Genomic DNA, 22001 nt, shown 5'->3' with positions numbered 1-22001 from the left:
TGTTGTGTGGGTTTTTATTTTTAAATTATTTTAAAATAAAAAAATTTTAATAATATACTTGATGACAACTTGGTTGGTTCGTGGGTTATTTAGCCAGAAGACATTTCTTTTGACCTAGATCATTAGTAAAGCAATAACTGCTAGGACTCTACAATAGACTTACATAGAAATGTTTATATTTAATTTTAAAAGGCAGTCCTGTGTATAGTTATATTATAAACCATAATAGCTCTTGTAGCCAACTTTTATTAACTCAGGTATCATTATTAGAGGAAATCACTGAAGAATATGAAAGCTCAAATAGATTTTTTAAAAAATGCTTTAATATGAGTTCTACTGCAAAAGTCCCTCAGTTCAATAGAGAGCAACAAATGTTGTTCGCAAGAAACTGCATCTTGTAAGGTAGCTGGTCTTCACAATTCCTGCTGAGACTAGAGTTGCAGCAAGTCATTCAATCACTTTTCCCTTTTTAAAGGAGGAAAAAGGAAGTGCAGGTAAAAAGAACACTCCTAGAAGAGATCCTAATACTCTCTTGATTATCATTGCCCATGGATGGAGACTTTTTAGTCCTTACCTTGGCTTCTTTGACCCACTCTCTCAATTCGCCTTCCTTTCTTTCTGAGTGGTTCACTCCAGTTTTCAATAGGTGACTTGTAATTCTTCCTGTCACCAGTGTTGGGTGTTGTCTATGCTTCTGTTTGCTTTTCTTATATATATACATATACACACACACATATAATATACACACTCCCTGGGTAAGCTCACCTACATCTTCCACAATTACCCAAACATTGTCAATTCTGGCCTAGATCACGATGCTGAACTCTGATCTCTATTTCCAGCTGTCCTGTCTTTAGCTATATTATAGTTGTCTCAGATTAAACTTGTTAAACTGAATGCATCACTTTCAGTGCCACCACAACCCTCTCAGTCCCTGCTCTTCTAAAAGCTCTCTTCTTGCTATATTTTCTAACTTTGTGAATAGCACTATTGTCTAGCAATTCAGGTTAAAACCATGAGTAGTATTAGATACTTTCCTCTCCATCAAATCTTTTTCAATCCTGCAGCCCTACTGCTATTGACTAGGCTTGGATAATGTCAATCCTTGTAGAATAATGGCTGAGCACCTTAACCTGAAATTTAAGAGAACAAATGGCAATACATAAGAATGTGCTGTATAAAGGGTGCTAAGTGCTTCTGTCTGTTGTGCTGTTTGATGAAACTGTATTATATGATCCAGAAGCAGCCTTATGTTCAAATGATTCTGGTCTTGCAAAACTGCTAACTAGTGAGCCTTCACTGTTTATTACCACCTGCAGCTGCTGGGAAAAAAGTTAGGAGCTATGTTTTACTGATTTGACCTTTGAATAATAGGAGCAGCACAAATCCCAGAATTCTCAAGGCTGTTCTAATAATAGAGCAAACCAAAAACTGAACTACAGAAAAATAGGAAATGGCTATGTCAGGTTTAATAAAAACAAAAGGGTCACCAGGTGGCCACATCCTTTTCTTGTCATTCACGTCCCCAATTCCCAGATCCTATTTACCACTCAAGTTTGAATACAGTCAAGGTCGGTTGGGTCAAAAACTGACCTCAGGAAATATTGTCATCCCTCAAAGATGTTAATTATGATTCAAAAAGAGATAAAAAACTCAGCACCTCTTTCATTTAAAAAAAAAATGGAGAAACTTGGTAAGAAAAAACTGAAATATTCTTATAGCTGCCTGGGGAGCAGATCTTAATCCTTCCACATAGACAGATACTCATATCCACAGGAGGCCATTTGGATTAAAACCAAACTGAGTCCATTACTCATTCCCTCTCCGGCTCTTCTTGTGGCTTTTCTTAGACCTGAAATGGCAACACATAAAAATCATTACATTAAAGAGCTGGACAAGGACTTTTGAGAACAACCATGGTATGGTGACAGTGATGGGAATGGAGGTGACAATATTCATTAAATGTGCTTGGTGTTTATGTCTCAGAGCAATACTCTGAGTTATGCATTACTATCTAAAATTTATCACTGAGGAAATGACCTCTGAGAAATTAGGAGTGTACCTAATGGTGTGCAGCATATAGGAGTTTCTAATGAAAGGAACTTGTCCAAGGTCACTCAACTGTTAAGTTTTAAAAGCTGGGACTAAACCCCAGGTTTCTTGAGACCAAAGCTCATCCATTATCTAAAACTGCAAAACAACACAACACCAAACATATATAAAATCCTGGTAATTCTCAGGGCAATAGGCCAATTTTGTCTTACAATGAAGGAGAATTCTTAATACCACCATCAAAACAAAATTTCAGGTCCAAGTTGGCTGAAATCAGGACTTTAATTCCTGAATAAAGATTTAAATTCTTAAGTTAAAATAGAGGTCAGTCTATACCTTTCAGGAGACTTTGAGTGGCTCCTGTGTCTGTGACTACGGTGATGACCTGTGGAAGAAAAGGCCAGTGGATGAATGAGATTCCACATTCCTACTTTTTTTTTTTTTTTGCTGGTCAGTACTGGGATTGAACCCTGGACTTTGGTGTTATCAGCTCTAACCAGCTAGCCTCTACCCTTCTACTCGTAAACTGTCATTGTCACCTCCCCTCATCCCCCCCTCCATTGGCTTAACACTTTTTGGCCTATGTTAAAGACACCTCTTATTGGTAGCATCTTTGAACTGACTGTGTGTGTCTCACTCTCAGGGAAAGTAGTAATGAAACCACTTCATATACACTTAGGACTTTATGACTAATTACACAAATATCACATTGGGCTTTTACCACTACTCTGTTAGGTCTTATTCCTGTAATTTCAGATGAAAAAACTGAAGCCCATTGTCATTTCAGCAAAGCTTTGAAGTGACAGTCAAGATGTGAACTGTTATTTCCAAATTCCCGGTCCATGTCCTTTTTTGCTACAACAGTACAAGAGTACTTCACAACTTTATGGAAAGATTCATATTTTAATTCTGTTTTCCCATGAACTTTATGAAGTGCCCTCCTACAGTCAGGCACTCCTATCTTACGGGAGACTAGCTGCATATCTTACATGTCTCTGTTAGGACAACCAACGGCAAAAGGCTTTAAATGCTATACCTGGGGACTTGGAGCGGGATCTATGCCGTCTATCTCGAGACCTGCTGCGGTGACGTCTTGGACTCTTGCTCCGATGCCTTTCTCGGCGGGGGGAGGGACTGTGGAAAAGACTGGTCAGACTACCAGAAGTTTGGCAATATACACACAACATCCTCCCCCAAACCCTATCCCTAATCACAAATGACTGATGGCTTACCTTCTCCTTTTGGGAGATCGACTCCGCCTATGGAGAAAATAAAGAGAGCCTAGGTTGATGCACTGAATGTTACAGACTGCAAACATAGCACCCTCCCACTCTAATTCTGGGATTGGCCATGTGACTTGTTTTATCCAATGGGATACTTGCAGATGTTATACAAGCAGATAAAGGAAAAACACTTGCATGATTGGGTTTATTTGCTCTTGAATTCTGCCTCTGCCATGAGAACAAGCCCAGCTTAGCTTGCTACAGGATGAGAGGGGACACACAGAAGAGATAAGTTGCCCCAGTCATTCTAGCTAAGGCCATCCTATACCAGCCAACAGACAGCTGACTGCAAGATAGGTGAGTGAACATAGCTTGTACTTGGAAAACTGCCTATTCAAGCCCTGCTTAAATCACTGACTACACACTTGTGAACTAAAAAAATGGTTATTGCTGCCTGCCAATGAGGTTTTTGTGGGTGGTTTTCTAATAACAGATAATGTATACACTGGGCACACATTCCCCATAGGCTGGCATTTTTCCTTCCCTGAAATCAAAACTTCTAGGCCACAGCACTCAAAGTCTCTCTCTGAGAGGCCAATGACTAGGGTCTTACCTTCTGGGAGACCGGCTCCTACTCCTCCTGTACCGCAGTGTGGGAGAGCGACGGGGCTTGTCCAAGTCTCGGTAGCTTCTCCTGCGGTGATCAGGTGATGGCACTCTTTCCAACTGGAAAGAAGAGATGGATGGGTCAATCATGGGCACAGGCTTACAGAGAGCCCTCTAGGAACACTGATTACACTCCCCTTCCCATCCTGTCCCAAAGCCCATCTCCAAGTGAGTTTAATAACAACACAGTAATTTGACTACATAGAGAAATAACACTGCCCTGCTCCCATTTCCCTACCCCCTCCCACCTGCTCCTCCCATTGCTCCACATCTTTGAATGTAAAAAATAATATATATATATATATAAATATATATATATATATTTTTTTTTTCCTTTTTTTGTCTTTTTTCGTGACCGGTAACGGGATCGCAACCCTTGGTGTTGCGCCCACACCGCGCTCAGCCAGTAAGCGGAAACCGGTCTCCACATGGGATCCGACCCCTCGGCGGGAGCTCCGCCACACTCCCAAGCGGCGCACTCTCCAGTGCGCCACTGGGCCGGCCCCCAAGAATCCCATTTTTGCTCTAGTGTTAGTATCATTATTCTGGGACTGTGTAGGGCCGGCCCGGTGGCACACTGGATAGTGCGCCGCTTGGGGAGCGCGGCGGCGCTCCCGCCCGAGGGTTCGGATCCCACATACAGACCGGTTCCCGCTCACTGGCTGAGCGAGGCGTGGGAGCAACACCGAGGGTTGCGATCCCGTTGCCGGTCCCCGGTCCGGTACGGGGGCAACACTGAGGGTTGCGATCCGTTGCCGGACACGGAAAAAGACAAAAGACAAAAAAAAAAAAATTCTGGGACTGTGTGAGTATACTGAGAAATAAAAAATTATGTGTATCTCCTTAAGAAGCTGGATTTCCAATGTGAAAGAGAAACAAATGTAAGATCAGTAAAGTACAAACTCACAGTGTACTTTAATATTAAAAAAAAATTTCCCCAGCTCTGCCAACTTTATAGGTCCAGCAACACTGATCAACCTAGTAGCAATGAGCACTCAGAGTGCCCAGACTGTGGTATCTAAATATCATATCCTATTAAAAGAAACCACGGGCTTCTTAGAGAAATGATTAATTCCAGGTGTGGAGCAGAAGCATACAAGATGTGACTGGAACATATTGTCATGAGAAAGCAAAGAAGCTATCAAAGACTACTACGATTCCATCAGAAAGTCTCAGGAGTCAAGTTAAAGAAGTTCTCACTGGCCAAAGATGAGATAATTTGAGCATCAACAAGGATAATTAATAATGGATCAAAACATCAAATATGCTTAAAATCCATGAGTTCATAATGTTACCAAAGATAAAAGAGCATTTATCACCTCGGGAGTATAAACTATGGAGCCAACTAGTAAAGAAAAAGAATCAAATATCTATTTTGCCTTTCTATTATAAAATGTACCTATGGAAAATCAAATGTTGATTTGGGAGGTTTCTTTTTATAGGAAGTATTTCCTGGTAACAAATGATGAGGAAATTAAAGAGCGAGAATATCACCATTTTACAACCCCTATGGATTTAGTGAGTTGGTGCTTGTGCAATGATGTGCTGGGGCCAGAGCAGCAAGAATCCAGGAAAGTGGGGTTGCCAGAACACGAATGCCAATAGCTACAGTGCTTTAGGAAAAATGAGTTTTGTGCAAGCACCAAGGCACAGAAGAAGTCTAGGACTCATGAGAACAAAAATTCTCAAAGAAAGTGGATCAACATTTAATTTATCTGACTGCTTCCTAATAGGCAGCTTGTTTGATTTCAACTTTAGCACTGTAACTAGTACTGAAAATATGATCACACAGTAGGCATTTTTTTTCCACCTAAACTAGACTTATTACTTAGGATAGGTTTAATTATGAAAAGTGTTTTTCCCCCAAGTATTTACTTTAATAGCTATCATTTATTAGGCAATTATAATGTGCCAATACTATGCTAAGGTCTTTATTATGTGTATTATCTCATAACAGTCTGGAGAGAAAAGTATTGTTATCCTCACTTTACAGAAGAGAACACTAAAATTTGCACAAGATTATACCACTAGTAAATGGGAGAGCTGAGATTTGAATCAAGGTCTGTTTGACTCTAAATCTCATACTTTTAATGAGAAAAATATTGTGGTTTTTTTTGGTTAAAGAAAAAAACTAAAGTCTGAAAATGAAAATAAAAAAGGACCATTCCCACCGTCTATAATTATCCCTTCCCCAACTCTTAAATTGTCAGGTGCCTGACCTTCTCATCCTCCTCTTCCTCCTCTTCACTGGACTCCACATCATCCATGTCCTCTTCTAGAGCACTAACTCGAGGCTCCAGTTGCTCAGCTTCCTCTAGCACATAGCGTTTCTACAGAGAACACAATAAGAGTTAGGGGTTGTTGCCATTTCCTCTATGTCCTGAAGCCACACATTGGACTTCTGAGATTGACAGAAAAGCCAGGGAGCAAAAGCTGAGGCAATGTCATTTCAGATACAGTTCAAGATTTTCCTAAGGAGTTTAATATAGCTGGAATCTACACTCTTAAGTCACCCTATAAACATAAATACAAAGCTGAAGGGAATGTCTTCATTTTCTACTGGCTCTATTCCTTGTGACCTTATACTCTAAGGTCATTAGAATATCAATCAGTATAGGTACAGCCTAGAACCAAAAATATGGGCTTCATATACACAGAAAATCCAAGGGCCAATAAGTTCATGGCTGAGACTGTGTTGGCTAGTAGTTCCATCAGAAAAGGCTTAGCCCTAGAGTAGCAGAGAGCTACTGAGATTCATTTTGTACTGAGCACAAGATATAAACAATCCATCTCGTGGTTCTATTATCTTCTGGGATATGGCACAGAAGTGCTTATTTGAGTGGTGAAGGACCCAAGATGCAAAGGTGAGTTCAAATCTGCCAAATGGACTGACTGGGTCATAAGACCCCTTACCATTTTCTTACACCAAAGACACAAAGAATGTTGAACAGCATAGATGGACAGCCCTAGAATAACTAGTAAAATCTGTATACTACTATGCTTTCACCCATCCTTCAGCAAAATTCTATGAAAGTTGGGAGAAATGAGACAGTCACATGATCACCAGAGTTTAAGATCTAGGACTACATTAAGACAGGGCATCCAGAATACTTCATGCTTACCAGACTCAGAACAGATGTAAGTCAATATATGAATTCCTAGTATTTATGTTTGATGGAATGAGAATACATTCCAGAACAACCCCTTGCCAATATCAGGGCACATCAGAAGCTAAATTGATGACCTATAAATTGCTTAAAAATAACACTAATCAGAGCAAACTGCAGTCTTAAGAGTCACTTAATCCAGGATATATTGAGGCCCATATCAGAGCACACCTCTTGGTGATACAACATTTCATCAGTTAGGTTTCAATTTCTCTCTCCTTAGTGGGGCTTGATAAACACTAGCAAATTCTTTTCTTGTGGTCTTTCCTTCTATACTCCATGCAGACCACACCATTTACATTAATAGGGTTGCTTAGAGCTAAATAGATTTTGAGATCCCATAGCTACAACCTGATTGCACGTGTAAGTTTTCCCATTTCTTGCAGTATTTCTAAAGATAATAATAATAGCTAAAGATAACAGTAGCTAATGTAACCCGCAATGAGTTAGTGTGAGAATTGGGCCCTGAAAGCAGGTTTTCAGATTTGAAGTCTCATTTGCTTCACATTCTCTACAGTAGCCAATATGGAACAGGAGAGAGATACTACACCCACTTTCAGAATTTTTATAGGATTTTACTGGGGTCAATGTGGAGGAACAGGTAATTCACCGCATTTAAGTGTGAGCACCCATCAACTAATTACTTTTATCCAGCTGGTTTGCTGGCTCAAGCAGACTCATCTCACCCATTTATCAGACATCAGCAATACATTCATTCAATTCCCTACTCTGAAGTTTTTCTGATCCCTTTGATTTTTTTTAATTGAGGTGAAATTCACACAACATACAATTAACCATTTTGAAACAAACATTTCAGTAGCTTTTAGTGTATTCACAATGTTGTACAACCACTACCTCTTACAAGTTTCAAAAGTTTTTTATCATGCTAGAGAAACATCTCATACCCATTAAGTAATCATTCCTCATTTCTCCCTCCCCACATTCCCTGATAACCACTAATCTGCTTTTTGTCTCTATGGATTTGCCTAGTCTGGATATACCATATAAAAGAAAACATACACTATGTTACTTTTTATCTTTAAATTATCCCTTTTGGTTTATATTTAACATGGAAGCAAACACCTCACAGCATGTGCTTCAGAATTACTAACCTGCAGGTAGCATCAAAAAGGAAACCCTGAGGTAGTGAACCCCTTGTTGGGGTTTCTGTAGTTGTTTAAAAATGTAAGAATATACTCCCATTCTCTATCTAAAAACTGTATCTGGTACCCCTTAGTTAATGCTACCAGTTTAACATATACAGACATACAGAATCAGAGAAAAGTAGAGCTAGAAGATCCAGAGGCCTTTAGTCTACATCTATTTCAGTGATTTTTGCAATATTTTTTTAGTTTTATTGAGGTATAATTAACATACAATAAACTATACATTTTTAAAGTATATAATGTCATGTGTAGACATGTATTATATACAACTGTAGTGCAGCAAAATGAATATATCCACACTACTCAAAAGTTTATTTATGCCCCTTTGTTATCTCTCCTTTTCTCTCCTCCCTACTCCTTTGCCCTGTCCCCAGGCAACCACTGATCTGATTTTTGTCACTACAATTTACACTTACCAAAATTTTATATAAACAGAATTATAAAGTACATACTCTTTCTTTTTCCACTCAGCATAATTATTCTGCAACTCATCCATGTCCTTGCATATTAATAGTTCTATTTTACTGCTCCGTAGCATTCCATTGCATGGATATACCACAATTTATCCATTCATTTGTTGATGAATGTCTGGATTGTTTCTAGTTTCTGACCACTACAAATAAAGCAATTATGAATATTTGTTTATAAGTCTTTGTGTGGACATGTGCTTTCATTTCTCTTGAGTAGAATGGCTGCATTGTATGGTTAGGTGTATGGTTAACTTTTTAAGAAACTACCAAACATTTCCAACATGGTTGTACCATTTCACATAGCCACCAGCTGTGTATAGAGACTTGTAGTTCCTCCTCATCCTTCCCAACACTCAATATGATCTTTTTAATTTTATACATTCCAATATGTAGTGTCTGGTATGCAGTGTATCTTACTATGGTTTTAATTTGCATTTCCTAATGATTAATGATGTTGAGGGTCTTTTATGTGCTACTGGCCAACTATGTATCTTCTGTTGTAGTGTGTTAGAATCTTTTGCTCATTTTCCCACTGAATTGTCGTCTTGTTATTAAGCTCAAGTTCTTTACCTTTGTCATATATGTTGTGAGAATATCTTTGTCCAGTCTATGGCTTGCCTTTTTATTTCTGTAAGAGTGCCTTCTAAAAAGCAAAAGTTTTATAAAGGCCAACTTATTGGTTTTTCAAAAATAGTTCATGTTTTTTGTCAGCACCACGCTCAGCCAGTGAGCGAACCGGCCATCCCTATGTGGGATCCTAGTCAAATGAATCAATTGAACAAAATAAAAGGACCAGAAATAAACCCAAGTGCCTTCTAAAAAGCAAAAGGTTTATAAAGGCCAACTTATTGGTTTTTCAAAAATAGTTCATGTTTTTTGTCAGCACCACGCTCAGCCAGTGAGCGAACCGGCCATCCCTATGTGGGATCCGAACCCAGGGCCTTGGTGTTATCAGCACCGCACTCTACCGAGTGAGCCACGGGCCGGCCCCATGTCTTTTGTGTCCTAATACAGACATTTTTGTCAAACCCAACCAAGGTCACTGAGATTTTCACCCATTTTCTTTTACAAGTTTTATAGTTTTTGCTTTTATATTTATTTTCAGCTATCTTTAGTGTGCATTTGCTTTTATATTTAAATCTATGATCCCTTCAAGTTAATTTTTATATGTGGTATGGGCCAAGGGTGGAGATTCATTCTTTGCATGTGGCTATTCAATTCCAGTACCATTTGTGGAAAAGATTATCCTTTCTCAATAGTATTGTCTTGACATCTGTTTAGAAAACCCGTTGAATACATCTATTGGGTTTATTTCTGGTCCTTTTATTTTGTTCAATTGATTCATTTGACTATCTTTATGAAAATACAACACTGTCTTGCTTACTACACCTTTATAATAAGTCTAATAATCAGGTATTGTTTGGCCTACTTTGTTCTTTTTCAAAGTTATTTTGGATATTCTAGGTCCTTTAAATTTTCATATAAATTTTACAATCAGCTTGTCAAGTTCTATAAAAAGTCTACTAGGATTCTGACTGGGATTACATTGAATCTGTAGATTAACTTGATAAGACTGGTATAAGGTATACCATCAACATGGTATATATCTCCATTTATTTAGACCTTTAATTTCTCTCAGTAATGCTATGTTTTATAGTTTTATAGACTTTGTATGTAACTCTTGCATATCTTTTGAAAGTTTTAAGTATGTAAGTCTTGCATATCTTTTGAAAGTGTGTAAGTCTTACATATCTTATTTAATATTTTTTGATGCTGTTGTAAATGGTATCTTTTCTTTTTTTTTCCTTTTTGTCTTTTCTCGTGACCGGTAACGGGATCGCAACCCTCGGTGTCACGCCGATACCGCGACCGGCAACGGGATCGCAACCCTCGGCGTCACGCCCATACCGCGACCGGCAACGGGATCGCAACCCTCGGCGTCACGCCCATACCGCGACCGGCAACGGGATCGCAACCCTCGGCGTCACGCCCATACCGCGACCGGCAACGGGATCGCAACCCTCGGCGTCACGCCCATACCGCGACCGGCAACGGGATCGCAACCCTCGGCGTCACGCCCATACCGCGACCGGCAACGGGATCGCAACCCTCGGCCCCGCGCCTGCACCACGCTCAACCAGTGAGCGGACCGGTCTCTATATGGGATCCGAACCCTCAGCGGGAGCGCCGCCGCGCTCCCAAGCGCTGCACTGTACCGAGTGCTCCACCGGGCCGGCCCTAAATGGTATCTTTTTAATAAAATTTCAAATCCCAATTGCTTGTTGCTAGTGTATAGAAATAAAATTAACTTTTGTATATTGACCTTGTATACCACAATTCTGTGTAAAAAAACTGGTATATCCATACAATGGAACACTTTTCAGCAATAAAATGGAATAAAGTAGTGATTCATGCAACAACATTGATGAATCTCAAAATACATTATGCTGAGTAAAAAGAAAAACAGAAAAGAACATGTACTGTATAATTCCAAAATGCAAACTAGTCTGTCATGACAGAGCATATCATAGCACGTTAGTGTTGGTTGGGGTTGAGGGAGAGGGGTAGGAGAAAAGAATTCACTACCTTGATCATAGTGATAGTTTCAAGAGTACACACACATCGAAACATCAAATTTTATAGTTTAAATATATGTAATTTATTGTATGTCAATTATACCTCAATAAAGCCATTTAAAAAAAAAAGCCTTTATTCAAATGAAATTTCACTGCTCAAGTCCAAATATAACCTAGAAGAAAAAGGAGCTACTCTGGTTGGAATATATGGGGCTGTCTCCACTTACTCCTCTCAGTATCCCTAAAACAGTCCCACACAAGATGGTTTAAAGACAACTGATGTAGTATGACTTCCCCATTTTATAGACAGGGAAACTAAAACCAGGCACAGCTGATCAGCTGTAACAACAACACAGAAACTTAGGTCTCCTAATTTCTTATTTGGTCATCTTCTCTCCACTATAGCCCATTCCTTTTCTCTTTAGGCTAGTTGCTGTATCTATTTTCCCTTTGTTTTTTCCACAGTGGTTTTTAAATCACAAAACCCATACCCAAAAGGCCCTCATGGACAATCATTTATCACTAGGGAAGGGAGGCAAGATGACAAAGAGGAAGTTTAAGGAATTAAGGGCTCAGTTTCCCACTCCTGGCCCTCTTTTTATCTGTTTTATATCTTGGCTTTTTACATAAAGATCAATTTGAAAAAAGATGCTCAAAATGTTTAAAAACCACTACTCTATCTATGATACTTTGATATAACATCCTCAAGAAGAAAGTTTTCTTAACTATTCACTTTAAAGTCTTACCTTTCAAATACTTCATGTTTTCCTCTTACTCTCAATCCCCTTTCTCATAGACAGAAAGACTACTTATTAAGAGGACCCATAATGTCCACGAGCTTCAGTGTTTTATTATGTATATGTGTTTGTCTGTCTGCCTGCCTGTCTTGGAGGGGAAGGGTGACTCTGATAAGAGACCTTTATTACTTACCTGTAGCCGGGGCAGAATGATATCACAGACTCTCTCACTATGCAATAGTTCATCAATAAATTCATCTACATGCATCAGCTCAAACTCTGAAAGAAAAAATCATTAGCTCAAGAAAACTGAAAATATCAGATTTAGATAGCCAAAAAATAAGTGAAAGACTTTATATGAAGCCATCTATGCCAGGCCTCGTAAGAGGCAAGAGATTAAGTGATGAATGAAGCTATCCCATTTAGGAGGAAAAAACAAGAACAAATACTTCTGAATTATGTAGGGATGATCTTGAATAGATCATATGGGTCAAGTGCAATTTCTCATCTGAACCCACAATGTTTCTGAATATAGAACACATATGGCACATGGAGTAACAGCTTTTAGAACTTCCATAGTAAACATTACCTTAGTACAGTGGTTCTCAACCACAGGCAATTTTGTATGCCTCCACCCTCCCTAGTTAGAGGGGTTGCTATTTGCATCTTGTGGGTGGAGGCCAGGGATGCTACTAAACATCCTACAATGCACAGAACAACCCCCACCACAAAGAATTATCTGGCCCAAAATGTCCATAGGTTGAGAAACCCTGTCATAGCTGAACACAATATAATCATAAATAAGTAACGCCATGATGGCCGTGACCATTTCTACCTTGTTCACTGTTATTTCCACTACACTGCACAGTACCTGGTATGTCACTGGCATTTAATACGTATTTATTCAATGAATGGATTAATAAGTTAATAAAAGTTTAAAGTAAATTCTTAACCTTCTATTGTTTAATGATACATGTAGAAGGGAAAGGCACATGTTACTATCTTTTGTTATAACACTAAGTGAGCAACCGTTTTGATTGTTATACCCTGAAATCGCTCTTTAGCACAGAAAGTGTCTCTTTCTTAAAGATATGGAGCTGCCCCTCCTGGATATACTTATTATTTTTCAGTGGGATTCCTGCATAAGTATAAGTACACTTAGTCTACATTTGGCAGTGTGAAGTACAGTGCTAAAGGAGAGGTCAGTAGAAAGAGGTGTTAAGATGTAACATATTTAACACTGGCTTTATCTGGGAGGGTTGGGGAAGGCTTTTATGGGGAAGACATTCTGAAACTAGACCTTGAGGGATGGAGCACATGTGGAAGATGCACATGATGCAAAGCAGGGATTAACATAAGATGCAGTTGAAAAGGGAGGCAGATGGGCAGACTGGGTAAGGCCAACAGGAAGCTAGTGGTCAGATTAATACGCCCATAAGGGAGATGAAGGCAATAACAATACAGCTGAAGAGGAGCACTCACAATGTATGTGACAACTGAAGGGTAGAGAAACTGGTGAAATAAAAACTAGTTTAGGAATGACAGTCCAGACAGTTGTCACCATACTCACCCCCATTTCGGTTCTGGCTCTTGATTTTTCGATAGTCATTGTACAAAGGCTCCAAGTATTTGTAGCAATCGATTGCGGTGCCTGTCAGCCTCATGTAGAGCGCCCCCAACATGCGCACATACCTGACAGAGAGATGACAGTGAAACAATAGGCCATCCTAAGAAGTTCCTGAGTTTTACAACTGGCTTTTCCAATGGCAGTAGTGGGTAAACATGTTCTTTCTTCTCTCTGGCAGACAAGAAAACTGCAATTTTGGAGGAAGCATAAAGCAGAAGAAAGATGGCTAAAATATGGAGACCTAGGTTCAAGTTCCCACTCTTGGCACTTGCTCAACTTTCAGATATATTATCTGTAAAACTAGGATAAAAACCTCACAGGATTATTCTAAGAATCAAATGAGACACCAAATTTAACAGAAGATATAAGATACATTTAATAACAAGAAAAAACTACATAGACATGATTGCTGATTCTAGAAAAAAGTCTAAGTAATCTGGGTTCAAATTCTGATTCCATAGTTTACCAACTCTGTGACACTGGGCAAGTTACTTGTTTTCTCGATCCTTGTAAAATGGAGATAATGCCACCTAATTTATTGGCTTGGTATTAAATAAGAAATTCAAGTAAAGTGCTACACTATGGCTCAAAGGAGGAAATGATGTGTGCTTTACAAAACCAATGCAGTTGGAGAGAAACGCTAAGATCATTACCGAGAGTCCCAGGGCACTGAGGGCAGGAATGTTCATGATTTTCTGCATACAGCACATAGTTAGTGCCTAACAAAAGTTAGCTATCTTCTAGATGTTAATGTTTTGTAAGATTCCTTCCTTTCCCTTTCTCCTGTATCCAACTACCTACTCAAATCTCCACTTCAATAACTAGCAGGTATTTGAAACTCAACAGTTTTTTTTATATGAGAAACAGAATAGCGTAGCACAGAATACAGACTCTGAAGCCAGCTTTGCCACTTACTAGCTGTTTGACCTTGGGTAAAGTATTTAATCTCTCTATGCCTCATTTCCTCCTCTGTGAAATAGAGGTAATTTTACAGGGTTGTTGTGAAAGCTCAATAAATTATTATATGTAAAACCCTTAGAACAAAGCATGGCACATAATAAGCAAGTATTATGTCTGTCCCCTATGCTTGTCTGTGAGCTCCTTGAGAATAAAAAAATAAAAAGAGAAGCTGACATTTTCTGGTTGTTTACTGTGCAACTGTAACACTGTGTTGAAAGATTTGCATGCACTCTCTTCGTTAACTTTCACAACAATCCTATAAGTTGGTATTACTGTCCACATTTTAAAGAAAAAAAAAAGGAAAGCTTAGAAAATCATGTAACGTCTCCACTGTCACAGTTAATGAGTAACAAGAGTCTGGACATGAACACAGAACTAATATCTCTTAACTACCACCATATTTTGTTTTCTTCACCCCTGAGCATCCAGTGCTTATCAACATATTAGGCACTCAATTCTGCTTAATACAAAGGTACTTTAAAAAGTTCATGGAAAGGGCCGGCCCGTGGCTCACTCGGGAGAGTGCGGTGCTGATAACACCAAGGCCCTGGGTTCGGATCCCATATAGGGATGGCCGGTTCGCTCACTGGCTGAGCGTGGTGCTGACAACACCAAGTCAAGGGTTAAGATCCCCTTACCAGTCATCTTTAAAAAAATAAAAATTAAAAAAAAAAAAATAATAAAAAGTTCATGGAAAAACAGAATTAAAAGATAATACGAATCTTACCATCAACTTTTTTTTTTTTTTTGTCTTTTTTCGTGACCGGCAACGGATTGCAACCCTCAGTGTCGCGCCCATACGGACCGGGACCGGCAACGGGATAGCAACCCTCGGTGCTGCGCCCGCACCTCGCTCAGCCAGTGAGCGGCCGGTCTGTATGTGGGATCCGAACCCTCGGCAGGAGCGCCGCCGCACTCCCAAGCGGCGCACTGTAGCAGTGCGCCACCGGGCTGGCCCACCATCAACTTTTTGAAGTACTCAAGTATATGTTCAGTGAATTTGTGGAATCATTTTGGAGGGAAAGTTACTCAGACTGAGAAACTAAAGTAGAAGATTAATATAATCAGAACAGACAAAATACAAACTCAAGGGTTAAAGAACAAAAACCTAAAGTGAAAATCTCTGAGGAAATGAGATACATTGTGTTCACCTCTTAACCAAAGTCCAATTCTGAACCATCAAAATTGAAACTTTTATATTAGGTAGTAAACACTGCACTCACTTGAAATCTTCATTTTTGATAAACTCTACAATAATATCCTTCTCAGGTTGAATCTGAAGCATCTTCAAGGTTAAACACAGAAAGGGAGTTGGTTTTATGTTGCCACCATAGACGCCACCAACAAACCGTAACTCCATAGCTTTATCGACTACAAGTTCAGCTATAAAAAGAGAAAACAAAAACAGACTGACATTTCAGACATATTAAGCTTTTCCTGTCTGGAGTTGAAAGAGCTCAAGGTTTGGTGCTTCTAAATACTCAACGGTTTATAATTAGGAGAACAAGTATTTACTAATAATAGTAAAAATAATGATATGAGCTAATAAACACTGAATGGTACCAGCTAATAAATAATGAACGATAATATGTCAGGTACTCTGCTAAGTATTTCATATTATCTCATTTAATCTTTACAACAATCCATGTGGAAAATTCTAGCACTGTCCCTATTGCCAGGTAAGGAAAATGAGGTCTAAGAAAAGTTAAGTGATTCGCTCAAGGTTCACAGTCAGAGTGTCGCAGGACAGAATTCGAAGAAAGATCGGAAGACTACCTGGAAGACTTCTCTGAAGACTGGTATTTTCATTAGGACTCCAACGTGGGAATACCGGAACTGGCCCAGGTTTAAGGACAGTAGAATCATGAATTTGGTTTCGGGCATTATGACGTTCTATTAAGATCTTAAAGAGGCTATTGTCAAGGAGGTACTGTCCCTGAGTTTAACACTGGAACCCAGCAGGCTACCAATAAATATGGAATGGCTCAAAGAACACAACTGATACGCCTTTCAGAATAAAACCCTATCAGATTTATCTGTGTCCTCAACACAAGACTAGGCAAACAGGCGGCGTTCAAGTTTTTCTGAATAACTGACGTACTCCCCTCCAGTCCCAACAACAAGAGAAATGGGCCATGAGTCGGCCGAGAGGGGTTCCGGGCGCTCCTGCTCACCCGTAAGTCCAAAACACTCCTCTTTCCAGTACTTGGACTCATAGATTCGCGTACGAATTATCTTCTCCACCAGATATTGAGGGTTGGTGCCGTGGATGCTGTGCGCATCCTTCACCGTACGGTTGGCCATTTTAGAACGCCTTCAGCTCTATTTCCGTCGGGTCCTTTAATACGTCACATCCAGGTTAAAAAAAACCACGAGCCGGACAGAGTAATGTGGAAGATGTCTCACAAACGGCTTCGGCGACCGTCTTGAAACCGGAAACACTGCAGCGTGAGACACGTTTCCGTGAACTGCACCGCCTATCGAATCAATGATGGCTGCTGCGCGTTGGCGGATATACGTCATGCGTCTCTTGGTGGGCGGGGCGGGCGGGTAGGTGACGTACGAAGAGACTGCCTGGGGGCGGGGCCATGCCGTTTGGCGCGAATTTTCTTTTCTCCACCTTCTTTCCATTCCTAGGGAGGCAATAGCTCTGGCTCTGGCCTGCGGCCCGTTGGTTGTATAAGGAAGAGTTTAGCTGGGGCAGATTAGAGTTGCTGCAGCCCCGGAGCTCCCGAGCGGAGGCGGTGGGAAGCGGAGGGCTTGCGGTCTGCGGGAGAAAGCTTTGGCGCCCGGTGAGTGTGGCGTTCTGCGCCTGGAGGGGGACCTGAGCCTCTGGAACTGAGGACGTTGTTCTCTATAGACTCACTAATTACTGATTCATTTAGCAGACATGCACCAAGCGCTTGTTAAGTGCCAGGCACTGCTCTTAGCCCGTTAGGAGCGTTCCTTTTTACCACCTCCGACTCCTTAAAGGCTTCCCGCTCTGCAGGGACTGAGTTTGCAGTGGGGAAGCCGAAAGTCAACAGAAAAGAAGCGTGAGCGATTCTTCCCTCAGCGCCCTGAGACTTTCAGTAATGATCTTAGCCTTTCCTTCCAGCTGCATTGCCTTAGCAAAGGACTCGCATAATTTCCTCCTTTGAGCCATAGTGTAGCAAGCACTACAGAGAAGGCGGAGATGTTATTACCCCATTTTACGGATGGAGCGGTTGCGCCTAGAGAGGGACTTTTCTAGGTTGATTTTTTTTTTTTTTTTTGACTACGCGGCCTGGGCTTCTACTCAGGTCTTCTTTCCAGATGAGCTGCTCTTAACTACTGGACGCCTGTTCACCTCCTTTTCAAGAGAGAAGTCTAATGGCACCCTTTCTAACTTCTCTAGTCTAACCCTGGAATAGAAGGGCTTTCTATTGTGACAGTTGGAAAAAGCACTGGATTAGAGAGATGAGATGCGAGATTCTTCTCTTGATCTACAATTTGTGAAACTGCAATAACTATGTATGATTTTAGTTGGCTGTAAAATGAATAATGGTGCTGTTGTATTAGGTAGGTTGTGAGTGCCAACGGAGTTTCCAGTGTGAGAACATCGTTTACCAAGTCCCTCTGCAACAGTTTTTAACTGTAATAGAGGGCAATATGTGGACTTCAGAAGGTTTGTGAATCCCCTGAAATTGAATGCATGAATTGAGTTCCATAACATTCCTCAGGTTATACAGTATTTTAAAAATAAATAAAACCACTGTCCTTTACAAATAAATGCAAGCGATTAAGGAAGTGGGGGAATGGATTTACCATTTTGCATTTTCTCACTTTCCTGTAATCCTAGAACAGTGCCTAGCGCACAATGGGTGCTTAATAGATATTGGCTGAAGAAAAGGGGTAAGGAAATCGAGACCTGTCGACTTCTCAGTCAGTGGCTAGGAAGCCTGACTTAGTGTAACAAGCACACCGGAAGCAAGTTCTCTCAGGCATATGTTAACATTATCCAATTTCACACAGTGTTGTAAGATGACGCAGTTAAGAGCATAGTCATTGCATTCTGGCAGTTCAGGGTCTGAGTTAAGGCTGTGCCATCCTATATAACATTGGACAAGTTACTGCCTTGACATGATAATAATATCTACCTTTCACTCAGCAAATATTTATTATTGAGTGCCTACTGTACACTTGCCTATGTACCAGCATTGTTCTGGGATTATTGTAGGAATTAAATATGTCAAGAATTTGGCTCGGGCCGGCCCGGTGGCGCACTGCTACAGTGTGCCGCTTGGGAAGCGCGGCGGCGCTCCCGCCGAGGGTTCGGATCCCACATACAGACCGGCTGCTCACTGGCTGAGCGAGGTGCGGGCACAACACCGAGGGTTGCGATCCCGTTGCCGGTCCTGGTCTGGTACGGGCGCGACACTGAGGGTTGCGATCCGTTGCCGGTCACGAAAAAAAAAAAAAAGAATTTGGCTCAACCATCTATCATACTGGGAGAAAGTGGGGTACAGTACAAGAGGCCTGACATCTGCTATGATTTCCTTATGCTGCCTTTTCAGAAGGACTCCTGATTAACTTTTTTTTTTTTTTTTCCTTTTTGTCTTCTTTTACCGACCGGCAACGGGATCGCAACCCTCGGTGTCGCACCCACACCCATACCAGGGACCGGCAACGGGATTGCAACCCTCGGTGTTGCGCCCGCACCACGCTCAGCCAGTGAGCGGGAACCGGTCTCCACATGGGATCCGAACCCTCGGCGGGAGCGCCGCCGCGCTCCCAAGCGGCGCACTCTCCATTGCGCCACCGGGCCAGCCCCTGATTAACTTTTTTGAGCTTTTCTTTTCTTTAATTTATGAAGAAACAAAATTTATTTCTTACTGTTGGGGAGGCTGGAAGTCCATGGTCCAGAGGACACATATGGTGAGAGTCTTCTTGGTGGGGACTCTACAGAGTCCCGTGGCAATGTAGGATATCACATGGTGAGGGCTAAGCAAGAGTGCTTTTTGAACTCTTCATTGAACTTTTCATTGAATAGCATAGTACAGAAAAGTGCACAAGTGATAAATATACAGCTCAATGAGTTTTGTTAAAGAGGACATACTCATATAGATAACACTCAGATCAAGAAACAAAAAATGTCCAGCATCCTGAGAAAAGCACCCCTCTCCCTGCTGTGTCCCCTTACAGTCACATAGGTTACCTTCTATTCTGACGTCTAATAACAGATTACTTTTACCTATTTCTGAACTTAATATGAATAGAATTAATGTAGTATGTATTCTTTTGTATCTGATTTCTTTTTCTCAGTATCATTTTGTGAGATTTTCTCCATATTGTTGTGTGCAGTTGTAGTTGGTTCAGTTTCATTGCTGTATAGTGCTGTTATGAACATTCTGGTTCATGTCTTCTGATAATATGTACTTATTTCTGTTGGAATTGTTGGATCACAGGGTATGCATATGTTTAGCTTTCATAGATACTGCCAGTTTTCTGAAGTGGTTGTACCAATTTACATGTCCTTTGGCAGTGTGTGAAAATTCTGGCTGCTCTCCATCCTCACCATACTTGGTATTGTCCTGACGATTTTATTTTATTTTTATTTATTTATTTTTCTTTCTTAATTTTATTTTGTCGATATACAATGAGGTTGATTATTGTGGCCCACCACCGAAACCCCCCTCCCTCCTCCCTTTCCCTCCTCCCTCCTCCCTATCCCCCCTCCCACCCAACAATGTCCTTTCTGTTTGCTTGTGTCCTGACGATTTTAAAAACCAGTTCATGGGCTGGCTGGCCAGCTCAGTTGGTTAGAGTGCGGTGTTATAACACCATGGTCAAGGATTTGGAACCCCGTACTGACCAGCCACCACCAAAAAAAAAAAAAAAAAAAAAATTAAAGAAAGAATTAAGCAGAGGGAACTTCATTTAAAAAAAAAAAAGGAAAGAAAGAAAACTAGTTCATTCATTTATTTATTCAGTCATTGATTTACTCATTATGTGCCAAGTCCTGACCCAGGCCGTGGGGATGCAATTATGAACAAGATAGACAAGGTCCAAAGGTCCCTGTTCTTTTGGAAGTTAACATTCTAATGTGGGAAGCACAACATATAGGAAAATAATATAATGGTTATTGCTATGTTAATAGGTGGTATGATGGAGGGTAGAGTAAGGAGGGGTGGGTAACCTTCTACTGGGTGTCAGTGAAGGCCTCCCTGAGGGAGTTTCATTGGTGCTAAAACCTGAGCCTTCCTTGGAAAGATGCAGGGAGTGTGAACTGCATCTGTGTAAGTCTGACAATGTTGGTCTGTTCAAGGTTTGGAAAAGCAAGCCTGGAGCAATGTGATAGAGGCAAGGCAAGTTATGTGATCCAGGTCCTGGTAGCCTTCCTTCCGGTAACCCTGCCTTCTCAGCCTAGGGTGAAATCACCCACCGTTGCACACATACACCAGTCTCATTGACCACAGTCCACGGTTCCCTAGAAAAGGATGTTAAATTTTCACCTTGGCTTGATTTTTGAAGGAGGTGCCTGCTTTGGTAAGCTAAAATATGGTCTGGATTTAAAAGAACTGAGAGCATGGATTTGATGCTCTTAGGTATATATGAGTACCTTGTAGGTATGGAAATAGTCCTTTCATATGCCAATTTTTAGTTTGAAAAAATGAGATTATTGTGCCGGTGAAATAAAATGTCATAGTCAAAGTGACAGATCAGGCCGTTTATCCTACAGTTAGATTTTTCAAGTAGAAAGTTTGGCTGGGAGATAGCAATTTGCTACAAAGCACTCTCAGTAATATTCCCATTTTTTAAATGAGAGCTTAGTGAGTACTGCAATTTATTTGAATCTTTTGTCTGGATCTCAGCATATTTTGCCTCATTGTGGAAAAGGTGAAAACTTCCAAGTTTACTTTTGACAGTTCTGTGTTACATCATCCATTAAAAGCAAAATATATTGAAGGTATGTTAGTGTAATGTATTTCCTTGAACATTTATTTAGATTCAAACACTTTTACTAATTTTGACCAAAAGATACTATGAATCCAAATTCATTTTTTAGGGCTGGCTGGTTAGCTCAATTGGTTAGAGTGTGGTGCTGATACCACCAAGCTCCAGGGTTTGATCCTTGTGCTGGTCAGCCACCAAAAAACACACAAAAAACCCCAAACAATTCATTTTTTACTTGAGCACAAGTCTTCTTGTTTTTATTCATCAATCTTTGATATTTGTTCATTTCTATACTATATTTAATTAAAATTAGATTGATTTTAATAATGTGTTGTGAATTATAGTCTAAATGTACTTAACATTCATGTATCATTTGTAAGCAGTTTATTTATTAATGACTCAATATCTTCTCTTCTCTTTGCTATTAGTTTCCTCAAAGTTT

The 22001-nt window shown here is 40.3% G+C and overlaps 1 protein-coding gene across 1 annotated transcript; it reads right to left on the bottom strand.

The window, feature by feature from the left end:
• Nucleotides 1–301: 301 nt before the first annotated feature.
• Nucleotides 302–16997, bottom strand: PRPF38A (pre-mRNA processing factor 38A). The gene is made up of 10 exons (XM_008578207.1): nucleotides 16819–16997; nucleotides 15868–16027; nucleotides 13628–13749; nucleotides 12251–12336; nucleotides 6161–6271; nucleotides 3889–4001; nucleotides 3285–3311; nucleotides 3089–3186; nucleotides 2389–2437; nucleotides 302–1852 (listed from the first exon to the last, which is right to left on the bottom strand). Exons 1-10 carry the CDS (start codon nucleotides 16946–16948, stop codon nucleotides 1810–1812), a joined length of 939 nt encoding a protein of 312 aa, XP_008576429.1. The 5' UTR covers nucleotides 16949–16997; the 3' UTR covers nucleotides 302–1809.
• Between the last annotated feature and the right edge of the window lie 5004 nt (nucleotides 16998–22001).

Source organism: Galeopterus variegatus, unplaced genomic scaffold, assembly GCF_000696425.1.
Source record: "Galeopterus variegatus unplaced genomic scaffold, G_variegatus-3.0.2 Scaffold6, whole genome shotgun sequence".
Taxonomy (NCBI): Eukaryota; Metazoa; Chordata; class Mammalia; order Dermoptera; family Cynocephalidae; genus Galeopterus; species Galeopterus variegatus.
Note: the sequence above shows the minus strand (reverse complement) of the source record. Positions and strands in the feature narration are given on the sequence as shown.

Excerpts from the sequence above, each read along its gene's own strand:
- PRPF38A (XM_008578207.1), bottom strand. The coding sequence starts at position 16,948 with ATGGCCAACCGTACGGTGAAGGATGCGCACAGCATCCACGGCACCAAC. Across the intron at positions 3,187-3,284 it reads CGATCTCCCAAAAGGAGAAG|TCCCTCCCCCCGCCGAGAAA; the intron begins GTAAGCCATCAG and ends TCTTTTCCACAG. Across the intron at positions 2,438-3,088 it reads ATCCCGCTCCAAGTCCCCAG|GTCATCACCGTAGTCACAGA; the intron begins GTATAGCATTTA and ends TTTCTTCCACAG.